The 19,944-nt window shown below is 56.7% G+C and overlaps 8 protein-coding genes across 8 annotated transcripts; 2 read left to right on the top strand and 6 right to left on the bottom strand.

The window, feature by feature from the left end:
• Window positions 1–215: 215 nt before the first annotated feature.
• On the top strand, window positions 216–1,813 carry LTHEOB_379 (Glucosamine-6-phosphate isomerase 1; the record flags this gene model as incomplete). Its single annotated transcript, XM_035512751.1, has 5 exons — window positions 216–313; window positions 386–439; window positions 494–555; window positions 614–762; window positions 935–1,813. The coding sequence occupies 5 exons, from the start codon at window positions 216–218 to the stop codon at window positions 1,811–1,813; spliced, it is 1,242 nt and encodes a 413-aa protein (XP_035372381.1).
• Window positions 1,814–2,778: 965 nt separating this feature from the next.
• On the bottom strand, window positions 2,779–5,334 carry LTHEOB_378 (Sodium/calcium exchanger membrane region; the record flags this gene model as incomplete). The annotated part of the gene is made up of 5 exons (XM_035512740.1): window positions 2,779–2,848; window positions 2,907–4,303; window positions 4,357–4,434; window positions 4,489–4,560; window positions 4,615–5,334. The coding sequence occupies 5 exons, from the start codon at window positions 5,332–5,334 to the stop codon at window positions 2,779–2,781; spliced, it is 2,337 nt and encodes a 778-aa protein (XP_035372380.1).
• Window positions 5,335–8,437: 3,103 nt separating this feature from the next.
• Window positions 8,438–10,301, bottom strand: LTHEOB_377 (Transcription factor; the record flags this gene model as incomplete). Its single annotated transcript, XM_035512729.1, has 8 exons — window positions 8,438–8,701; window positions 8,760–8,975; window positions 9,066–9,143; window positions 9,423–9,447; window positions 9,600–9,721; window positions 9,781–10,040; window positions 10,180–10,206; window positions 10,280–10,301. 8 exons carry the CDS (start codon window positions 10,299–10,301, stop codon window positions 8,438–8,440), a joined length of 1,014 nt encoding a protein of 337 aa, XP_035372379.1.
• Window positions 10,302–11,545: 1,244 nt separating this feature from the next.
• Window positions 11,546–12,490, bottom strand: LTHEOB_376 (Short-chain dehydrogenase; the record flags this gene model as incomplete). The annotated part of the gene is made up of 4 exons (XM_035512718.1): window positions 11,546–11,585; window positions 11,641–12,011; window positions 12,066–12,373; window positions 12,445–12,490. The coding sequence occupies 4 exons, from the start codon at window positions 12,488–12,490 to the stop codon at window positions 11,546–11,548; spliced, it is 765 nt and encodes a 254-aa protein (XP_035372378.1).
• Window positions 12,491–12,874: 384 nt separating this feature from the next.
• Window positions 12,875–14,393, top strand: LTHEOB_375 (FAD dependent oxidoreductase; the record flags this gene model as incomplete). Its single annotated transcript, XM_035512707.1, has 6 exons — window positions 12,875–13,052; window positions 13,102–13,411; window positions 13,460–13,614; window positions 13,673–14,064; window positions 14,115–14,241; window positions 14,296–14,393. The coding sequence occupies 6 exons, from the start codon at window positions 12,875–12,877 to the stop codon at window positions 14,391–14,393; spliced, it is 1,260 nt and encodes a 419-aa protein (XP_035372377.1).
• An 808-nt stretch (window positions 14,394–15,201) lies between these two features.
• LTHEOB_374 (Formate/nitrite transporter) lies at window positions 15,202–16,372 on the bottom strand (the record flags this gene model as incomplete). Its single annotated transcript, XM_035512696.1, has 4 exons — window positions 15,202–15,930; window positions 15,987–16,038; window positions 16,089–16,147; window positions 16,286–16,372. The coding sequence occupies 4 exons, from the start codon at window positions 16,370–16,372 to the stop codon at window positions 15,202–15,204; spliced, it is 927 nt and encodes a 308-aa protein (XP_035372376.1).
• Window positions 16,373–17,374: 1,002 nt separating this feature from the next.
• Window positions 17,375–18,217, bottom strand: LTHEOB_373 (uncharacterized protein; the record flags this gene model as incomplete). Its single annotated transcript, XM_035512685.1, has 1 exon — window positions 17,375–18,217. One exon carries the CDS (start codon window positions 18,215–18,217, stop codon window positions 17,375–17,377), a length of 843 nt encoding a protein of 280 aa, XP_035372375.1.
• Window positions 18,218–18,809: 592 nt separating this feature from the next.
• LTHEOB_372 (uncharacterized protein) lies at window positions 18,810–19,868 on the bottom strand (the record flags this gene model as incomplete). The annotated part of the gene is made up of 1 exon (XM_035512674.1): window positions 18,810–19,868. One exon carries the CDS (start codon window positions 19,866–19,868, stop codon window positions 18,810–18,812), a length of 1,059 nt encoding a protein of 352 aa, XP_035372374.1.
• Window positions 19,869–19,944: the final 76 nt, after the last annotated feature.

Raw genomic sequence — 19,944 nt, 5'->3', positions numbered from 1 at the left:
GCCAGCTGCGACCCTGGCTGACTCGCCCTGCTATCGCCGCCGGGCACCCGCGCCTGGCCTGCTCTGCCCTACGACCCCCGGTCTGCGTTGCGTGGTATGACGGCGCGCCGGTGGAACCAGACGATTCGCACCGCCCAGAAGACCGCACGGGAGAGCGAGTGTGGTAGCACTATGACGCTGCACCGAATCCCCGACAACACCGGCCCTCGCGCCCAATGAGGCGCCGCGATTCCGGCACACTTTCGCCGAAGGCGGCCATGCTGCCGCTGAGATCCAGTGGCAACGCCGTCAAAGACAGATGCTACCAGACAACGTAAAAAGCCTCTGGCTGCCCCAGGGTCAGCGACGCCTGCACAGTCTGCCGCTCCCGCCCAAAAGCCCCCAGACACACGACTGCCATTTTCGGCCAGCCTATACGCCTCGGATCCTTCGCCGCCATGTAAGGCCCTCGTCGCCCGAGCGGTGAGGCTTAGCGCTGACCAACCACGTCTAGGAGGTTGATCGTTCGTGACGACGCCCACGCTGCGTCCAAGTATATAGCAGACTACATTGTCGGTACGTCCGTGTCTCTCCACCGTTCGTATCTAATATTAGAATTGACCGTTTGCCCCAGAGCGCATCCGCGCCTTCGAGCCAACGCCCGAGAAGCCCTTCGTGCTGGGCCTGCCCACCGGCAGCAGCCCCGAAATCATCTACAAACTGCTGGTGCAGAAATTCAAGAATGGCGACGTCTCGTTCCGGAACGTTGTCACGTTCAACATGGTACGACCCGGCCCTTGCCCTTTTCCGCAACGCTATAAATATTTCGTATTCCCTATTACGTGCAGATGCTAGCGGCCCGCCCACCTGGGCCAATGAGGGAGCTTGGTCGCACGTCGAGTTTGCTTTGCACCACGTCCCCTGTGGACAAAGGGTTTGCTAACGCCCTGGCCAGGACGAGTACGTCGGCATCCCGCGCGAGCACCCCGAGTCGTACCACAGCTTCATGTACAAGCACTTCTTCTCGCATGTCGACCTGGACCCGGCCAACATCAACATTCTGAACGGCAACGCCCCCGATCTGGAGGCCGAATGCCTGGCCTACGAGGAGAAGATCAAGGCCGCCGGCGGCATTGAGCTGTTCCTGGGCGGCATCGGCGCCGACGGCCACATCGCCTTCAACGAGCCCGGCTCCAGCCTGCAGTCGCGCACCCGCGTCAAGACGCTGGCCTACGACACCATCCTCGCTAACTCGCGCTTCTTCGGCAACGACGTCTCGCAGGTGCCCGCCATGGCCCTGACCGTCGGCGTCGGCACCGTGCTGGACGCCCGCGAGGTCGTCATCATCATCACGGGCGCCCACAAGGCCCTGGCGCTGCAGAAGTGCGTCGAGGAGGGCGTCAACCACATGTGGACCCTGTCGGCCCTGCAGCAGCACCAGCACCCCATGCTCGTCGTCGACGAGGACGCCACGCTGGAGCTCAAGGTCAAGACGGTGCGCTACTTCAAGTCCATCGAGAAGGTCGCCCGCCGCCTCGGCTTCGAGCAGATGCTGCCCTCCGAGGCCCGCATCTCCGCCAAGCGCAGCACCATCCGCGAGGGTCTCAACAGCCCGCTCTCGCCCAACGCCGTCAAGCCCCCGACCTTCCAGGTCCCGCTGCTGGTCCCCAACCCCAACCCCCAGAGCATCAGCCGCACCCCCACCCCCGAGCCCGTGCTTGAGAGCATGGCCAGCCGCATCTCCCCCGTCGAGCCTTCCGTCGACAGCCTGAACATTCCCGATGACGTGCCTCTGCAGCGCATGGGTGCCCGCGTCGCCCCGCTGGCTGGTTGAAGTAATGCCAACCGCAACAACCATTCATGCTTCCCCTTCGCATCTTGTTCTCCACCAGAGCTTATCAGATTGCCAGGCGTTTTCACTTTCTAAGCGAACAATCTTTGGGCGTTTTGGAAGAGGAGTTCACATGAGTGCAACTCCCACCTAGATTCACTTCTTTTTCAAGTCCATCGTTAGCGACGATAACCTTGCTTTTTATAACGCAGTTATGACCACCGACTAGCGCTCGCTTGTAGATGTATATCAAACCAGAATATCCGCAAGGTTGAATGTAAAACAGGGACGTACGACACGTGCGTCGTGCCATCTAGAAGGGGATGTTTAGACCAAAAGCCTAGACTATTTAGACTTGTATGTATGTACGTATCAATGTAGATATAGTGTTGTTGTATGTCGTACCATTATTTCGTCCTTTCTTTCTCATGATGTTCGTAATCTGCGTGCGTCTTTTCCGCGAGTGCACGATATCTTGTCCTACTGTTCGAACAAGGCGAATGTCAGGGCGACTCCTGTCCATCCCAACACCGGATCTACTCTCCATGGGTCGGTTCGGACGGAAATGGCCTGTTAGATTCCAAGACCTTCGACTTCGAGACTAATAATAACATGCGTGTCCGGACATGGTCAGGCTGTCATCAACACCATCGCAAGAAGAAATTGCTTCCTGGCTTTCCATCGTCGAATTGGAGCTCGCCTCACCGAAGAACATGTTCAGAAGAAATTGCTCACATCAAATCATACGATTGGATGCAGGGGCCGAGAGATCAGGGGCCCTGCGTAAAGATAGCATTATATTCGTAAGGAATGACTCGTCGAAGTGAAGTCGCAAAGCAAGGATGCGACCTGAAAAAGGCAGCCCGAAAACCGCATCATATTCTGACGTCATTCACCAACCTGAGGTACCTGAAATTAATTACCTCCCTTTGGCGTAACATCATGAAACCAGGAGTCTAGGCATGCACCTAGCACGAACCCTCCGAACCACCGATCTGACTGGCCTCGCAGCCATCCGGATAGAAGAAAGAAGCAACACTGTTACCACGTTAATACTTGACTCTTCATTATCATCAGGGACGAGGACAAAACTTACGCAATGATCACGTAGGCAGCAATGAGCAGTGCGCCCTCGAGGTAATTGCTGCGCCCGTCCAGAATAAGAAAGTTGATGACGAATGCCGTGACAAAGAGGGAGACTGTCTCGAAAATATTGAAGTAGAGGGACATCTCTTTGCCCATGATCCAGCCGAGAATGACGATGAAGGGAGTGACGAAGATTGCGATCTGAATGCTACTGCCAACGGCAACACCGATAGCAAGGTCCATCTTGTTCTTCGCAGCTACAGTGACTGCAGTAACGTGCTCGGCAGCGTTTCCGACGATGGGGAGAATGATGAGACCGATGAAGGCCTGGCTGATACCGGTTCTGTCGACCAATGGCTCGATGGCATCACTCATGAAGTCCGCACAAACAGCGACCAAACCGGTGCTGATAAGCAACATCATGACGGCCGAAGTGCGAGACATCACGTGTTTTACGGGCTCTTCGACTTGTTCCTGCTGGGAAGTCGTGTGTCCAGGGTAAATTGCCATGGGAGGTATGGAACGGCGTGCTGAACTGTTCGAAGTCCCGTTGAGGCGGTCGGGCAAAGAAGCGGTACGGCGCAGACCGCGACCAGTCGCCATGCCAGGACCAGCGGTAGGTGGTGGAGTGACAAAGACGTTGTTCTGGAGGAACCCTGGCATGGACGGGAGCATTGCAGGACGAGTGGAAAGCTGGCGAAAGTTAAAGGGACGCTTGGAAGAGTTTGGCGACGCAGGATCGGTGGGTTCAGGCACCGGGTCTTCCGCAAACCCAACGCGACGAGAATTCTTTTCGGTTGGGGCTGCCTTCGACGACTCGGGGCCGACCTTCTTTTCGTTCGCGTCTCCCTCGGGCTCGGTGGCATTGGCATGCTTTCTGTGCTTCTTCCTGTGCTTCTTCCGGGTTTTGTCGGCTGATGCAGAAACGGAAGATCCAGCCTCAAAATCACGAACACGGGAACCACCAGTACGCACTGCAGCATCATCCGTATCGGCTTCGTCTCCGCTCAGAATGGCACCGAGGACCGATCCACGCCTGGACAAGCTACCTTCTTGACCGCCAGCCTGATTGCCGAAATAGGCTCGGTGGTTCTCGACCGACGGAGTGCTCATAACCGAGGGGAGTGACGGGGTCTCCTTCGTGGAGCTTGTGCTAGACTTGCGACGCTTGCGATGTCTGAAAGCTCGCTTGATCTTCTTGGCCGTAGTGTTGGATCCCGACGAGCTGTCGGTGTCGGAGCTACTGGAGTCGCTAGACGAATCCGATGAGCTGGACGAGTTGAGCATGTCGGCCAAGACACCCGGGTGGGACTCTTCATCGATGATGTGCTGTGGCGTGCTTTCATAGAGGTAGGCATGGGATTTGAGCTGGAACAGGAGATAGAGCACGTATACGAGGAGTAGGACCTGGTCATCCATTAGACCAAGCACCAGGAGGCACAAGCGATTGTCACACTTACCACGCTGGTTCCGCGACTGACTTGAAGAGTCTTGTCGTCGGCCGTGCTGTAGCTGGAGAAGGAAGCATGAAAGGCGGTCTGCACGAATGTTAGCAGGGCGTCGCGGCGTGGTTTGAGGCTGGGGTGGCTTACGGGCAACAGCAGGCTCATGACAGCCAAGCTGAGCAGACAAGCACTCATCTGAGTTACCGTGCTGTTGTAGACCTGGAGCGTGCATTAGCTCCATGCAGGATATCTCACTAGTGCGTCACAGCTTACCTGCTCTTGGAAGCGCAAGCCACCGAGGAGGAAAGCCATGCCAAGGATAAGAAGCAAGTTGGCAAGGATCGAGCCAAGCAGCGATGCTTGGACGACACGGATTTCATTCTTGGCAAGCAGGATAATGAACAGGATCAACTCGACAGCATTGCCGAAGGAGACGTTGAGCAGAGCTCCTAGCGTGTCTCCGAGTCTCGAAGCGACGCTCTCGGTGGCGTGGCTGAGGAGACCGGCAAGCGGAATGATGGCTATGGCGTTCATGGAGAAGATGAGCTCTTCGGACATGCCGGCCGGCTTACTAGCAATGCCTATGGGGACGAAGACCAGCAATACGTTGACCCAGCTGTAGCACAGGGCATCTTTGGTGTGCTGGAAGAAGCGGATAACGGCATTTTTGGTGCGAGTGGGGAAGGGCGGTTTCTCGCCGGAGTCTAGGGCGGGAGGCGGAGCTCCATCAAGCTGGGTATTGCCGGGAGGCGGAGCAGGCGATGCAGATGCGCTGTCGGCGACATTGCTGGCGGCTGGCGGGCTGCCAGTGCTCGGAGGAGTGTGGGGAGGCTTCTCGGAAGTTGTTGAGGCAGCAGACGGGACAGTCCCATTGCTGGACTGATTGCTCAGTGGAAGAATAGACCGGCGGACGTCTCTGGGTTGGCGATTCGAGGCATGTGCTTTCGCCCACGAGTTTATACGGTCTGAGAAGCGATTAGAGGGATCTCCCATCGAGGTGTGGTTCGCAGAGAGCGAAGAGTGACGAGTGTGGAATGAGAGCCTCGGGTGGGCGCGGTGCTAAATAAGCACGATAAGGCGGGACAAGACGCCAGGAGCTTCCGAACGAGCCGCTAAGCGCGGACGGCAGCGTGGCCAAGAGGGCTTGCTCCACGTTGGCGCGCTGGGGTACGGGTAGGGTACACTTACGCATCTCCGGGGGCTGGCCACTCAGAGGGCAGTGTGTGGCGCACGTCGACCAGACTTGCGAAATGATGAGGACGACGGGAAACACAGCGCGGCGCAGCGCCGAAGATAAGTTGGCCGCGGCGCTTCTTTGCTCGTAGCTGCCGTTTGCCGCGATCCTGCCCTGGCAGTTGGGCAACAGCCCCTTTGCTCTAAGGGCCGCGCGCCGCGCGCTGACGAGTGCCAAGCCCGCTGGCGGTGGCGCAAACTGTGGCTGATGCCAGGAGGCGGCCAATCGCCGCCGCCCTGCAACTCCGGAACACTTCCTCGTCCAGCACGCAACAACGCACCATGGCGCCTACGCGAGCACCCGGTTCCACCTGCGCTGCCACAACCGACCGTGACTCCGGCGCCTGTCCGCAGACGAGCACCGCTTGGCGCACTCGACAGGTGCTGTGCCGCGGTCCGCGTGCTGCCCGCCGCCACGCGGACAGCCTCACTCGTCCCGCACGGGCGACGAAGCCAAACTCCACTCGTGCTTGGCAGGTGAGCCAGAACGCGCCTGGAAGCGTGCTTGGACCAGCCCTGATGACTCTTCCAAGGCCTCCAATGAGCTTACTGCGCTTGGCTGGCCGACGCTTGCGCCAAATGGCTACAATTCCTACCTTCTCGCGAGCCGCCCATGTCTTGCGTGTGCCGACTTCCGAGGAACACCAGCTGTGCTATTGCTCATCTCAGGGGCTGAAGACGGGTCTGTCGTGGAGCAAATGGCATCAGCAGTCCTCACCGCATGCAAGCTACGTCTATCGCCATTCGGAGCCGGCGCAGTGGGCTAATGCTTGATCGTCATACCACGTACACGGTGCCAGAGTAAGCGTCGCGACAATGCGCTAGTCTCCCCGCCTAGAAAATGGCCCCGATGTCTGCGATGCTTCCGAGCAGACAATATGCCACAACAATGTGATCGGCGCGCGCCATTGTTGCGCCGCTGCTCCTCAAGCTTTGCTGCTTCCGCACCACCCATCCCTGCCGCGACAACGGCAAAGCTTGGCTGACCTGGGATGATGTTTGTTTGCTTGTGGTTGGAACATGTTGGGAAACTTGGAGCTCTCGCTCAGACGTGATTGACAGCACTAGTGTGGTACAATCACGCCAGTCCCAAAGCTTCAAGTGTCCTTTTGCGGTAACCCCCTAACCGTGGGGAGACAGCTATCGTTCAGCGCCGAGACGGAATTGACCACGTGGGCTATAGCACAGACCGACAAGACTGGACTCAATACTGGATGCTGATCCATATTGTGTGCTTTACAAGCTATCTGATCCCCATGAGCGGCACCGAAGCACCTGAGGCTTGCTCGGCGCAGTAAGTCTCTCTCGCGAACCTTTCCTCCCCGCTACAAGCTCATTCTCACCATCACATGTGGTGATTCCTCATAGAAACTGCAGTTAGGTTTACCTATATTGACCACATATGTATCTATTCAACACGTACGGATTCAACGCTACAACAAATATCAGGAAGCGTTCAGGCCTCGTAAATTAATGCGTTACGTCACTCCCAAGTCCTTTTGAAACGAAAGCATATTTGTAGCAGCTGCATTTCTTTGAGCGCAAATTCTGCTCCTCGAGGGGTTTGTGATCAGAGAGCATCAAATGCTTCAACTGCATCACGAGTGAGTTCCACACTTCGGTATCGCACACGTACTTTCGTTCGTGTTTCACAAGACTGAAACAATCTCTGTTTCCCTTACGGTATGCAATTCGCTTTAGCAGACCGGGCATGTTTTCGCAGAGGTTTGGGGAAGCCAGAGCAGGCCCTCACCGACGGATCAGTGGCGTCTCAGACTTGCGGTTTGCGATTGGTTTATCAGAAGTCTCTAAACACACACTGCAGGGAATGACGTTGTTTTCCCTCTCCTCCAGTTACCTGCCAACCCCCATGATTGTTGCGTCACCCAAAATTTTCACATTTGCAACACAGAGGCTCCTGCCGTCACTCCCTTGCATATTTATGAATCCGGGTTCTAGGAAGGGAGGAAAGCCCCATGCATCATCTGGCGTCACCATTGCTCCGATCGTAACGAAATGGTAGGCTTAAAAATCGATGGCTCAATATTAATGTAATATGTGTCTTACCTTCCTGCTGAGACGAGTCAGCCCTTCATTAAGAAAGGCCACATAAGCGTAAAAAGAGATCAACCAGGCAGTAAGATTGATTTCTAGAAGCCTATCTCTAAGTAGGGAACTTTATTTATATTCGCTTTATTATAAAGTTAGTCATAAACCGACAAGGTAGGTATCAATACGAGTATAAGGAATTTGTTAGCATAGGCTATACCAGCTTATAGCCTGAGGTATAATACTAGCAGATTTGATACTACACAGCACGTCTTGAATGAGCGTATATGCCTGCGGAGATTCAAGTAGACTCTTCACTAGCCCGTTGTAGTTCAGGCAGCAAAGCCGGCCTCCAGATTACGTGGCATCCTCTGAACATACTGCTGTAGCAATGACGTCGCTCTTTCTTGGCTCATGCAGAATCGCATTCCTGCTGCACTATTTCTTCGGAATCCCAGTCAGAAGCAGCTCGTACAATGCAAGTAGGTCAACGCAAGATGAATGCTGTTAAAAGAACCGTAACAAGAGAACCCATACAATGCGACAGGCTGCTTGTTTTTTACTACACAGCTGAGAGAGAAACCACCAACACTATTAGGTTGGATTCTGACACAATCCTGCACATTGTCTGAAGGACATCCAACAATTCGCGCGCAACATTGACAATTTGTAAGAATTTCACACCCACCGAATACCCACTCATGTATATTTACTCATTCAGTAATAGCCCCGGGATTTAAGCCTAAAAAACGCCATAAACTCCCGTCAGTGCCCATTCTTTCGCTTGTATAGGTATCGCATAGCGCCGTCTGGCTTAGTTCCTCAGAGCCCTGAGGCGCTCGTTGAGGCCATCTTCCATCTCCTCGGTAGGACCAATCTTCGTCTTGGCAGGCGTAGCGCCCTCGAGTTCCTGGTTGAGCTCGACTCCCGCCTTGTCCGCGGCCTGCGCCATCAGACGGTCGACGTCCTCTTGTGGTGTGCCGACGGCCGTGGCCGAGGAGGTGGCGTTTTCGTAATAGCCAGTCGCGACGTCCAGGTCCTCGAACTGCGTCTCGAATTTGTCCATGACTGCGGAGATCTTTTTGCGCAAGTCAGACAGCCGTGCCCCAATAGGTCAAGTTTGGGGAAGAGGATACCTTTTCCAGGTCCATAGTCTTCATGGCCGAGTCCATGCCTTTGACCACGTTCGCCATGCTACCCGTGACCTGACGCATCGTCACCGCTGTTTGTACCCTGCTGCTGACAGCGTCGATGCGCGACGCCAAACGCAGCAGGTTGAGCTTTTCATTCTGCTTCCTTATGGCGTTCTGGGCGTAGATTTTGGCGATGTCGTTGTGGCCCTGCTTCATAGCCTGTTTGCGCCCGAGTCGGTGTGTCAGTCGTGCCAGTGTTTGCGGGCAGGTGGCGCTGCTCCGGCGGGCTGTGTAAAGGGCGCGACGCACCTTTTCGAGCTTCGTCTTCTCGGTCTGCTCATCCTTGCCAGCTTTGGCGGCTTGACGGTTGAGCTGCTTCGCGGTGAACTGCGTGCGCAGGCATTGTTAGCGCGGGGTGCCAATGCGGGGATGGGCGCGACGTGCCTTGAGGTTGAACAGCGCTTTTTCGAGGCCAGACATGGTTGCGGTCAGTCGCGGTAGGGAGCGATGGCGAGGGGATGCAAAATCACGAAGGCGTGTGCGAGCAAGAGTGGTGCGGAAGGTCTGCTGGCGGAGTCTGGAGCAGCGCCGTAGGGCAGCGCCGCGGCATCTCGCTTGCTTGAGGAACGTCATACTACCTGCGCGCTGCGGCCCGGAGCCACGCACCAGCACGTAGCGCTTATAGCTCGCTCTAACTCATGCTCAAATAAATCGTTTTCATATCATGTCAAAACTCGTCTTCTGCCCGCTTTCCCAGTCCTTCCATGCATTTCCGGCCATCCCGCTGCCTGCAACGCCAAAACGCCTATCCGCAACGCCATAGTCAAACCTCAGAGCTCTCACGCCTCGTGCGGACCCGAGTTGAACTTGTCGGTGGCGGACCGGAAGAGCTCCTGCTGCTGCCTGATCAGCTCCTCCTCGCTGAGACCACTTTGCTCGATCTTGCTCTGCTTCTTCTCGCGGTTCTGGAAACGCGGCCGTTAGCGCGCCTTGTGCTGTTGTCGGGCAAGCTCGGGGGACCCACCATCTGCTGCTTGCGCTGGTCCGCCGCGACCTGCATGATGTCGTCCACGTAGTTTCCAAAGCCGAAGTCCTCCAGCGCAGCCTTGACGTGCTCGCATGCGATCGTCTTCTTCGCTTCCTTCTCGGCGATATCGTTTGCCTCGGAGGAGATCATGGTGATGAACTCAACACAGCACTCGATCAAGAGGTCACGCGTCTCCTTGGCGAACGTGACGCCCGGGTCATTTGCGAGGATCTCGTTGATGATCTTCTGGACGGTGGCTTTGTTCCCGGTCAGCGCGTCTCGAAAGCGAGGTGAAGGCGGGGTGCTTGGGCACCCCTCCCTGGGCTTGCCCGAGGCCGCGAGCGCGGCGGGGACGGGCGGTGTAGGTGCGCGGGACCAGGGAGAAGGTTCGCATACCTTTCGGGAGCGAAAGCTCGTCGTTGCCTGTCGCCGGAGTCAGCGCGGAGTCCGTTGCTTCACTTTGCGCGACACGGCAGCCTGGTTGATTGCGACGCACCTCCAAATTCGCGGTCTGACATGGCTCGCTTGCACAAAGTCTCAGGATGGGGTTGAAGCAGAAGGCGGCACAGAGAGATGGGGTTCGCGACCAATGCTGCGCTCACAACACATGGTCGCGGTCGTTTGGCATTCTTTAAATGTTAAGAACAGAGCTGACGCTTCATCCTAGCTCGGCCGCCGCACGGACCGCGCCGGCGCCGGCAAAGCTGTGCTTCCGAGCGCTTCTCAAATGCCTGGAAACTTTTTTTTTCTCTCTTCGCTTCCATCACCAACTTTTTGAGCCGCACACCTGGCCAGCATTTCGTAGTGGTAAGTTGCCTGTCCGTCCCTCACACTCACCCGCTCCGAAGATGAACATTCGTGTCGCCCCTATCAGACCAACATTGTGGTGATTACCTGTCCTAGCCAAACGGACTTTCTGAGAAGAACCATGCACAGCTTCATTTCTATCGCGCTGGCCTGCGGACAAGTGCTAACGATCCGAAGATTTAGTGAAGCTTTCGATCATGGCATTGCCGGTGTGGGCGAAGTGCCGGTCCCCAACGCAAATGGCGCGTCGGACGGCTTAGTAGCTGCCTTATGACACCGGTTCGCGTCTGATGTGTAGGAGCGCTGTGCGATTCATGCAGGGGTACACAAGGCGTATGTCTCAGATTCAAGCTCGGCCAGAATGGGCGCACGGGATTCCTCCCACATTGCGGGACCCCAGAGCGGGCGACTGTCAGGCCGCTCCCGCATGATTCTCCAACGGGATCATCAAGCATGGCGCCACCCCGCTTGATCGTACGATCGGCTGCACAGCGACCCGCATTGTCCCAATTTGGGTGCATATCCTTGATTAGCGAGTGCGCTGCAGGTAGGTGGCCCCCGATCTCTCATCAGCCGCGTCACGCCACTCCCCAAGCGATGATCAAGAAGCAAAGAGTGCTGTCGAATCTGTGGCGATCTGATTTTAATTGATGATCCGAACGAGTCATCCACTGTCGTGGCCCTGCTGGTGCAGTGCATGCCATAGGCTAGTGTGTTGGCAGGAGCTTATTTGGACGTCGTTGGCAATGGTACGTAGATGCAGCGCCTTTCATCCTCTCCCCCATTTCCTGTGATGACAAAAGATCACATTCCATGCTAAGACGGAGGGTGTAAAAAGCCCTATGTCGAGAACGTGTCGAGCCTTTTCATCTTTCGCCTGAGATAGCACAAGTCTCTGTTCTTTTCACTGTGGCCATGCAGAAGAAAGACATTGTGGCTAACACCCTAGCTAGTTTCATGCATCTTGGAAAGCCGCCAGCTCCCCATCGTTCCAGCTGCAGAGCCGGCATCAGCACGAGGTGGGGTGAGGCAATGTAGGGGAGCACATACTTTAGGAATCGGCCGTTCAGCTCCTTTGGAGCATCGAGAACTAGACGGGCCATGACGTTGCCGGGCTGGTCAGGACGGAGCAATTTACCGTTAGATGGCAAACCAAGAAATTTTTCTGCATCCTTAGGATCCATCTGCTTGTGATGAGTGGCGCGGATGTTGTCCTGCATGGCCGTGTCAACGGTGCCAGGACGGATAGAGACGGTGGTAACGTCGGGTTCTTCAGCGGCCAAAGTCTCGGCCAAGTGGTTGAACACGGCCTTGGATGCACCGTAGACGCCCCATGCGGCATAGGAGTGCGTGGCAGCCCCCGACGAGACGAGCACAATACGGCCCTTGGAAGAGCGCAGGGCGGGCAGGGCAGCCTTGATCTACACGGGCGGTCAGAAGGGGCAATGAGCGCAGCAGGCATGGGGGCACGGTACCAGGGCAATGCCGGAGAATACATTGACATCAAAGGCAGCCCTCCATTCCTCGGGCTCGGTGTCGCAGATCTTCTTCACCGGCTCGAGCACGCCGTGGTTCACAACGAGCCCGTCCAGGCGGTTCCAGTGCTGGAGAGCGAGATCGGCGGCCTGTTTGCCGATTGAAAAGTCGGAGAGGTCTCCTGACAGGAGCTGCACCTGTTCCGGATGCTCTGCACGCAGCCGCTCGAGTGGCTCCTTGCTTCGGGCAACAACGACGAGCCTGCATTGGCGCTGCAGCAGGAAGTGGCTAATGGCGAGCCCGATGCCTGTTGAGCGCGGGCCGAGATGCGTCAGCAGACGGCGGGCCACATGCACGGGGAGAGGGCCGGCGGCGTACCCCGGGAGGCGCCGGTGACAATGATGACTTTCCCCGCGGCGGCCATGGGTGGTGGTTCGATGGCGAGGGGTGGGCGGAGGTGAAGAGGGACAGGCACCGCCGCTCGGGAGCGCGAAAAATAATGCGCGCGCCCCAAGGCCCGAGAAAGCCTCGTCCCGGGCAGACCCGCCTTTTTTTTTCCTGCCGGTGACGCTGGTGTGGATCTGCGTTAAGTGTGCGAGGGGTGCGGGCGGACGTCATGGCGATGTGGGGTTTGGCGCCTTTCACAACGCCCGTCGCTGGGACGGATCGTATGATATTCTGCTTAACTGAAGCAGCCGCACACGACGATGCCGCCTGCCCTCTTACATAAACCCCAGGCGGGCAGTCTGAACCCGCGCCTGCCCTCCACCACTCGTCCGCAGATCCGCCATCGCATTCCCTGACCAGCATGGCCAGCACCCCGACCCAGACCGTCATCCTCGGCGCAGGCATCATTGGTCTCTCCACCGCCTACTACCTCGCCCACACCCCCGATGTCGACCCTGCCTCCATCCACATAGTCGAGTCCGCCGACGAGCTGTTTTGCTCTGCCTCGGGCCTCGCCGGTGGCTTCCTCGCCGAAGATTGTGCGTGAATTTTCTTGTGTGAGCTTGCGCGACGCTGACGCTGCCCCAGGGTTTGCGCCCTCTGTTGCCCCGCTGGGCGCCCTGTCCTTCCGCCTGCACAAGGAGCTCGCCGAGAAGCACGACGGCCGGAACAAATGGGGCTACTGCCTGAGCATTGGCACCTCCCTCAGCCAGGACCCGGAGAACAGCGAAGAGGCCGTGCTTGGTAGCGGAGAGGACTGGTTGCGCAACGGCACCAGCCGCGCCAAAGCTGCCGGCGGCCAGGACCACTTCGAGAAGGGCGAGGGCCCCGCGTGGTTGGCGCTGAAGCCTGGCAGCAGCCTCGAGGTCATCAGCCAGGACGCGAGCACTGCGCAGATGTAAGTTTGGTCCCATGCTTGTTTGTTGCCCGTACTGATCTGGAGCAGCGATCCTAAGCGCCTGTGCGAGTGGTTGCTGGACCAATGCCGCGAGAGGGGCGTCCATCTCCACCACCCGGCGAAGGCTGTCGGCGTGTCGAGAGACGAGAAGGGTTTGATGAGCGCAATCCGCGTTGCCACTGAGACTGGCATGGAGGTGGAAAGTAAGAGCGAGCCCGATTTCTGCCACGGATCCCTTCAAAGATCACTAACAGTGCAAAGTCCCCTGTGCCCGCCTCGTTGTCACTGCTGGAGCCTGGACCCCAAGGGTTTTTACCACGCTGTTCCCGAAGACCAATGTCCGGATACCCATTTCGCCCCTCGCCGGCCACTCACTCCTTCTTCGCTCGCCTCGATGGACCAAGGAGCAAGAGGATCTGGGCTGCCACGCTATATTCGCCACTGACACTCTCGGCTTCTCGCCTGAACTTTTCAGCCGACTTAGCGGAGAAATCTACATCGCAGGACTCAACACCACCCAGGTTCCTTTGCCGGAGCTTGCCTCGGAGGTCAAGCCCAGGGAAGACGCCATGAAACAGCTGAAAGAGGTCGCAGCCACCATGTGCGGTCTGCCGGACAAGGACAGTGACCTCGAGATGCTTAGGGAAGGACTGGTGAGGAAATCCCGGTTGGATTTGGAGCTCCTTGGCTTACTTCTGGACAGTGTTTCCGCCCCGTGACTTCTAGTGGCAGACCGATTATTTCTCGAGTCCCCGACATGAAGCTTGGCATTCAGACTCTCGGCGGTGACAAAGGCGGCATTTTCGTGGCTGCTGGCCATGGCGCATGGGGTACGACTGTTTCGGATGTGCCTCTCTTGGGTCAACATACTAATCAGACTCCAGGAATTTCCCAATCTCTCGGCACCGGAAAAGTCATGACGGAGCTCATCCGTGGCCAACCAACCTCCGTCAACATCAAGGCGCTGGCCTTGCCCGCATAATTCTCATAATCCACAGCTTCAACACGAGCACTTGCAACCATGCAATATTCTGTGGCAACAACCGCGCATATCGTGGGTCTACGAACACGGAGAACCGCCTCCATCGAATGGATCTCGTCAATTTCTGGCTACGAGGTCTCACTAATGACACGCGAACATATAATTTCGGCGCATATGTATTAAGTATGGCTCTTTCTCCGGCTGGTTTTATTCCCCGCATAACCCCATCGAGGCAGGAATTTGCATTTGCATGACGGGAACGGCACAAATAGATAGGACGGCGTTATTGCAAAAAGTCACAATTTCATCTTTACTCACTATCACGGAACGAGGAAAAGTAGTGTTTGACGGGTCCACTTTCAATGTCTCGAATTCTGATCACTCTCACAATGCCTACACGCAACATCATTTATCGGTTATACCGGAGACCCAGAACACAAGAAAGGTCAACTTTCCAAAGAAGACTTCAGCATTTAAAGAATATGCGTTTCTTTCTTCACAAAATGGCGTAACTGCTAGAGGCCTATTCAATACGGTATACCCTCAACCTCGTAGTAGGGATCATTGCATCACACTCCATGTCTTCTCCTTCGGTTTCAATGCACCTACGTGAGGCACTTGCTCATTGGTTGCATCACTTCCAGACCTCGCATCTCAATAAAGTCAACATTTTCCATGCAAACTCTTTTTCCTTCCTACCAAGCAGATGCTTATCCCGCTACACACTTCCATCTATCTCTATTGTGGGGGAATTTCCGTCTATCTCTATTTTGAAATCACTTCAACCTTTATTGCTTCTGTAATTGTCTTATTCCCTGCTCAACAAACCTCGATCGCTGCGTGCCGCAGACGCAAGGCTCGATGTTGAGCCCTTGGTTTGGTGTATCAACACGCCAAGCCTATCTTTCCTAGGAAGCTCGTCGAGCCGATGGCCCTTCTCCTCGTCATGCTGTTGACGGTGGCCATCCCGGGAATGATGATGATGGTGATGGGTGCTCCACAGATCGCCATCAACTTCTATCTCCTGTCCGTGCAAGTGCAAGAACCACAAAAACGTGCCGCAGAACAAGCCTCCGCCGATAATGTTCCCCAGCAGCGCTGGCACGACGCCCTTCCAGACGTACAGCCCGATGGACAAGCCGGGCGTGCCGAGCCACAAGCCGAGCGGGATGAAGAACATGTTGGCGGCGACGTGGTCGAAGCCGAGCGAGACGAAGGCGAAGACAGGTCCCCAGATGCCGACGATCTTGGATACGAGATCGCGTCCTTGCATGCCCAGATAACAGGCGAGGCAGACGAGCCAGTTACAGCCGATGCCCCGTAGGAAGATTTCGTGCCAGCGTGGCTTGATTTGCTTCTTAGTCGCGAACAGGATGGCTTCGTCTTTGAAGGGCTCGGCCGAAAAGACACCCCCCGGGCCAAAGATGACGGTGACCATGAAGAGCGCCCCCGCGAAGTTGCCCAGAAAGGTGAGCAGCCAGTGAAGGAGCATGCGCGGGAGAGACAACCGCCGGTGGAGCACGGCAACGGTGGTGTACTGCGGGTGGCGGTCGTTAGTATGGGGTCGTTGTGGTGGGTCTCACGGCGGCGTACCATGAAGCTACCCGTGCACAAGTCGGTGCCAGTTAGGACGATCAGCACCAGGCTAGTGAATGTGAGCATGGACCCCCGCAATTGAATCTCTGGAGCACTGACCCATAAGGGAAGACGACGGCGCCCAGTAGCCGTGCTACGCCAGGAGCATTCTCCTGAAGCTGCGTACGACTCAGTGGCTATGGCTTCAAAAGCGAGAATGCAGATGGTCGTCTTACCCACGGTGAAGTGTTTGCAACAAGGCAAGACGCCGCAGCAAAAGAAAGGAGGCACCCTGCACTGAACGCTGACAGGAATACCTTTTCCGGACGCATGTTGCCCTTCTTCACGCCTGCCCTCGAAACCAATTCTATGGCTTCGGCAGGCGAGTATGAATTGAAACTCATGTTGAAAAGAACAAATGTTGCGGGCGAAACGAAATTGGAGGGAAGTGAACGAAAGTTGATTCGGTGGCTCGTGAGCTGCGCGGTGTCGTCCTTATTAAAGCGCTCCGGAGCACCCAAACACCAACAAAATATCGTCAGGCCTAGGTCGGGATTTATTACCTTAATCGCACACATTTCCACGAGCCCAGCGCGTCCCAAATTGCCTCGCCAAGAAGCCGAATTGTCCCGGTGGCTGAGCGCAAGCCGCTTGGTAGTCACGCTTGGCGGACAAACGCCCAGCGAAAGCTGACTCTCAACCAGCCTTGGGAGGCTGTGGACAGATAATGCACGCATGCGCTCACAGCCACCCGCAAAGCTTTTCTCGTCCAGACGTACTCTAGGCTAGATGTGAAAGCAAGCCCAATTCAGGGAACATAACGTGAAGAATGAAGTGCGGTAACGTGGAAATGGAAGACCAAACTTTTGAGAGCGCTGCAAACAAGAGGCAAGATGTAAGTTCGGGAATACGCGGGAAATGCATACCGAGCGGAAATCCTTCCCCAGAATTTCCTGGGGCCCCGTGTCTTCCCCCGATCATTTCCATGTGAGACGCCGGGCCGTACCCTCCCAGCGCCTTGCGCGTCGCCGGAGCGGTCGTCCACAGCCAATCAATGAAGGTAGGCATGGACGAGTGGAGGACTCAAACTGGAAATGTCTTGTTGTAAGCAAAAAATGGTTTGAACTGTGAAACGCCACACCGCAAGGACCCAAGAAGGGGGTCCGCCTCCCGAACGCCACCAGCTTGGAAGAAGTCACAATCCCAAGCCTGCACCGAACCTCTTGGATGGAAAGGAGCAGAAGAAGCGGAGAGCAGCCACGAGCCCTTCAGTGTGCGAGAGTTGAAGAAGGGCACTTCGTGTTGAAGGTATCAGTCCGACAGTAATAAAACCTGGACTCAAGAATAGGAAAGGACAAAAGCTTCCAACAAAGTAAAATTCCACACTTACACCATAACGACACATGCTAATTAAGTAGCAGGAAACTTGTCGACAAATGCTGCAGCGTCACTCCGTCGCCGTCTTTCTTCAAAGAGTTTAGTGCGCCAGCCAACCTCTGCAGGTCTCTTAGCTGGCGTAGCAACGCCTGCTGGACCGGGGCGTTGCTTGCGGTCGGGAACTCGGTGCGGATCCAGTCCTCCAGGCCCTCGAAGCCCTCGAGGCGCAGACGGACGGTGTGTCTGCTTGAGCGGAACCAGCGCTTGACAAACAGGCGCTCGAGGGCGCGCAGGAACTTGTCGTCGAACTGGTAAGTGCCGACGACGCTGGGTACGAGGACGACTGTCAGGGTCACGTCGGGCAGGCCGTGGGCGTCGAAGGCGTCGAACAGGGCCGAGATGTGCTCCAGTGGGCGCAGCTCGACGACGGTGAAGTTGGCCAACAGGCGGCGCTGGGGTGCGCTGGGCACGCGCGACAGGAAGCTCTGCACACGGTCGACAACGGGCTTGGCGATGGCGTCGCGCGCGGGATCGCTTGGGTCTTCCTCGCTGTACTCCGTGTCCCACCGGTTAAGGTACTTGCGGTAGTTGGGCCGGTCAATGCGCCGGCCGCCCAGGTTGTCGAAGACTATGTGATTGAGCTGAAAGGCGAAGTCGACTGTTTCCTGCCGGCTCTGCCGACACGTGAAGCGCAGAGCCCAGAAGTGTGGCCTGCTGCCCAACAGCCGCGCCGTGCCGTATTCATATCGCAGCCCGGCCGCATCGGTGAAGACATATGCGTAGACCCAATCTCGGAGTTCGCGTGGAAGTCGGAAGAAGGGCGAGGGCTGGGGCGGAGGGGCGTTAGGGGACGAGGCTGTCGAGGGATCCATGGCGGCAACGATTTTGCTTCCTTCTGGTTGGTTGGCCGTCTCCTATAACGACTGTCTCCACATGCTTGGCTGAGGTGCTCCTATAACGAATGTCTCGCATGCAAGGGGCGATGAACGTTGGGAGATCGAGAGGTCGGGGTCCAGAGAAATGCATCATAGTCGGTAATTCAGAGTCATATGATTGGTTACCCCTTCTGGGATGGCGCCGCCAACTGCTGATTACCTCAGCAAAAGTGCCCTTTGTAACAGCCTTTGTACAGTCACCATGCCATCAGTCCAACTCCTTTTGCTGCATCTACAACTTTGCCAGGTTCCAACATAACCTTTCAATTGCTTGGCTATGACGTTGTTGGCCTTTCAGTGTGTGATTTTTGTAGGCGGGGCGTTGAAGCAGCTACCCAGCTTCCCTCAACCTTTCCACTCGTGCTTCGTCCAGTCGCATTAACGCGACTACTCGATACGCTATTCCTTCGGGTGTTTTCGTCGGGTCCTCTCCTTGGCCTTACTCCTGGCACTGGCCTGGCTGTGCTTCCCCGATTGTTGTTCCCTTGCGCGGTAGACCTTCTATTTCCTGTGTAATCGTCCTTTGGATTCACCGGCCCAAGCCAGGAATGCCGTCGAGCCCGCCAACGTCGTTGACGAGCTTCTCGAAGTCCACGCCCTGCTTCTCGAACAGCTCCCTGGCCTTGTTGACTGCGTCCTGCTGCCGCTCAGGCGTGAAACCACCGGGCTGGTTGCTCTCGTACTGGATGAGCTCAATCCATCTGAAGAACAGGCTCTCCTTCCCCAGCGCCGTGAGCCGGTCCTTGAACGCCACAATCTTCTTCCTGCCCTCGGCCTCCGCGCCCTCACCGTCCAGCCGATACACCTCCCATACGCACCATCCGACCGGCTCCCCACCATACACCCACACACTCTTCTCGAACTTCTCCTCGGCAATTTCCCCTTTCTCCACCGCTCGGTGCGCCCGAACCATGGCGTCGAAGTCCAGGTCCCAGTTTGCGTCCACCATCAGGTACCCTGTCTTCTCCCTGATGAATCTCCTCTCAATCGCCGGCAGCACTTTCATTTTGAACAGCGGGCTATCTTCACCCGCCATCTCCCCCTCTTCGCCCAGCAGTTCCTTCGCGCCCCATCCCCTGCTCTCCCTGATATAAATCTCTCGCTGCCGGAACCCGATTCCCCAGCGCCACGTGCACGGGTTGCCGGGGCTGTCGAGGAAGAAAGTCAGCGGCCAATTGCCCACGACGACGACGAGTACGTAATCCCCCAGGAACATGGCCCCGCGCTTCACCGCGATCCACGCCAGCTCGCTCCAGGTTGCTTCGTCGCGATGCACCGTGTGCTCCGTCTGGTTGCCCAGCGCCGCCAGCAGCATCGCCCAGTATGTCGGCAATGCCGCGTAGGCCCTCCACGCCAGCAACGCCACGATCAGCACATTGAGCGCCGCCGGTATGGCGAAGATTTGTTTCTTGAATGCTACCGGGTGCGTGTCAACGTGCGTGAGGTACACCTTCTCCCGGTCGAGCGTCGACAGGAACGGTTCCAGCTCGGGAACGCGCGAAAAGGGCGGGGGAGGAAGGGCCGGAGGGGAAGAGGAAGCGGCGTTTTTTGCCTTCGCGCCGCCTTGTTTGGCGGCTTTGCGGACCATTGCGTCGTGGCGTTGCGTTTCTGGCCGCGAGGAATGCGTAGGTGTTGTGGAAAACGGCGGCTCGTTGGTGTCAGGG

The sequence above is a fragment of the Lasiodiplodia theobromae genome (assembly GCF_012971845.1).
Source record: "Lasiodiplodia theobromae strain AM2As chromosome Unknown scaffold_1, whole genome shotgun sequence".
Lineage (NCBI taxonomy): Eukaryota > Fungi > Ascomycota > Dothideomycetes > Botryosphaeriales > Botryosphaeriaceae > Lasiodiplodia > Lasiodiplodia theobromae.
The sequence above is the reverse complement of the archived record's forward strand: the minus strand, read 5'-3'. Positions and strand labels throughout refer to the sequence as shown.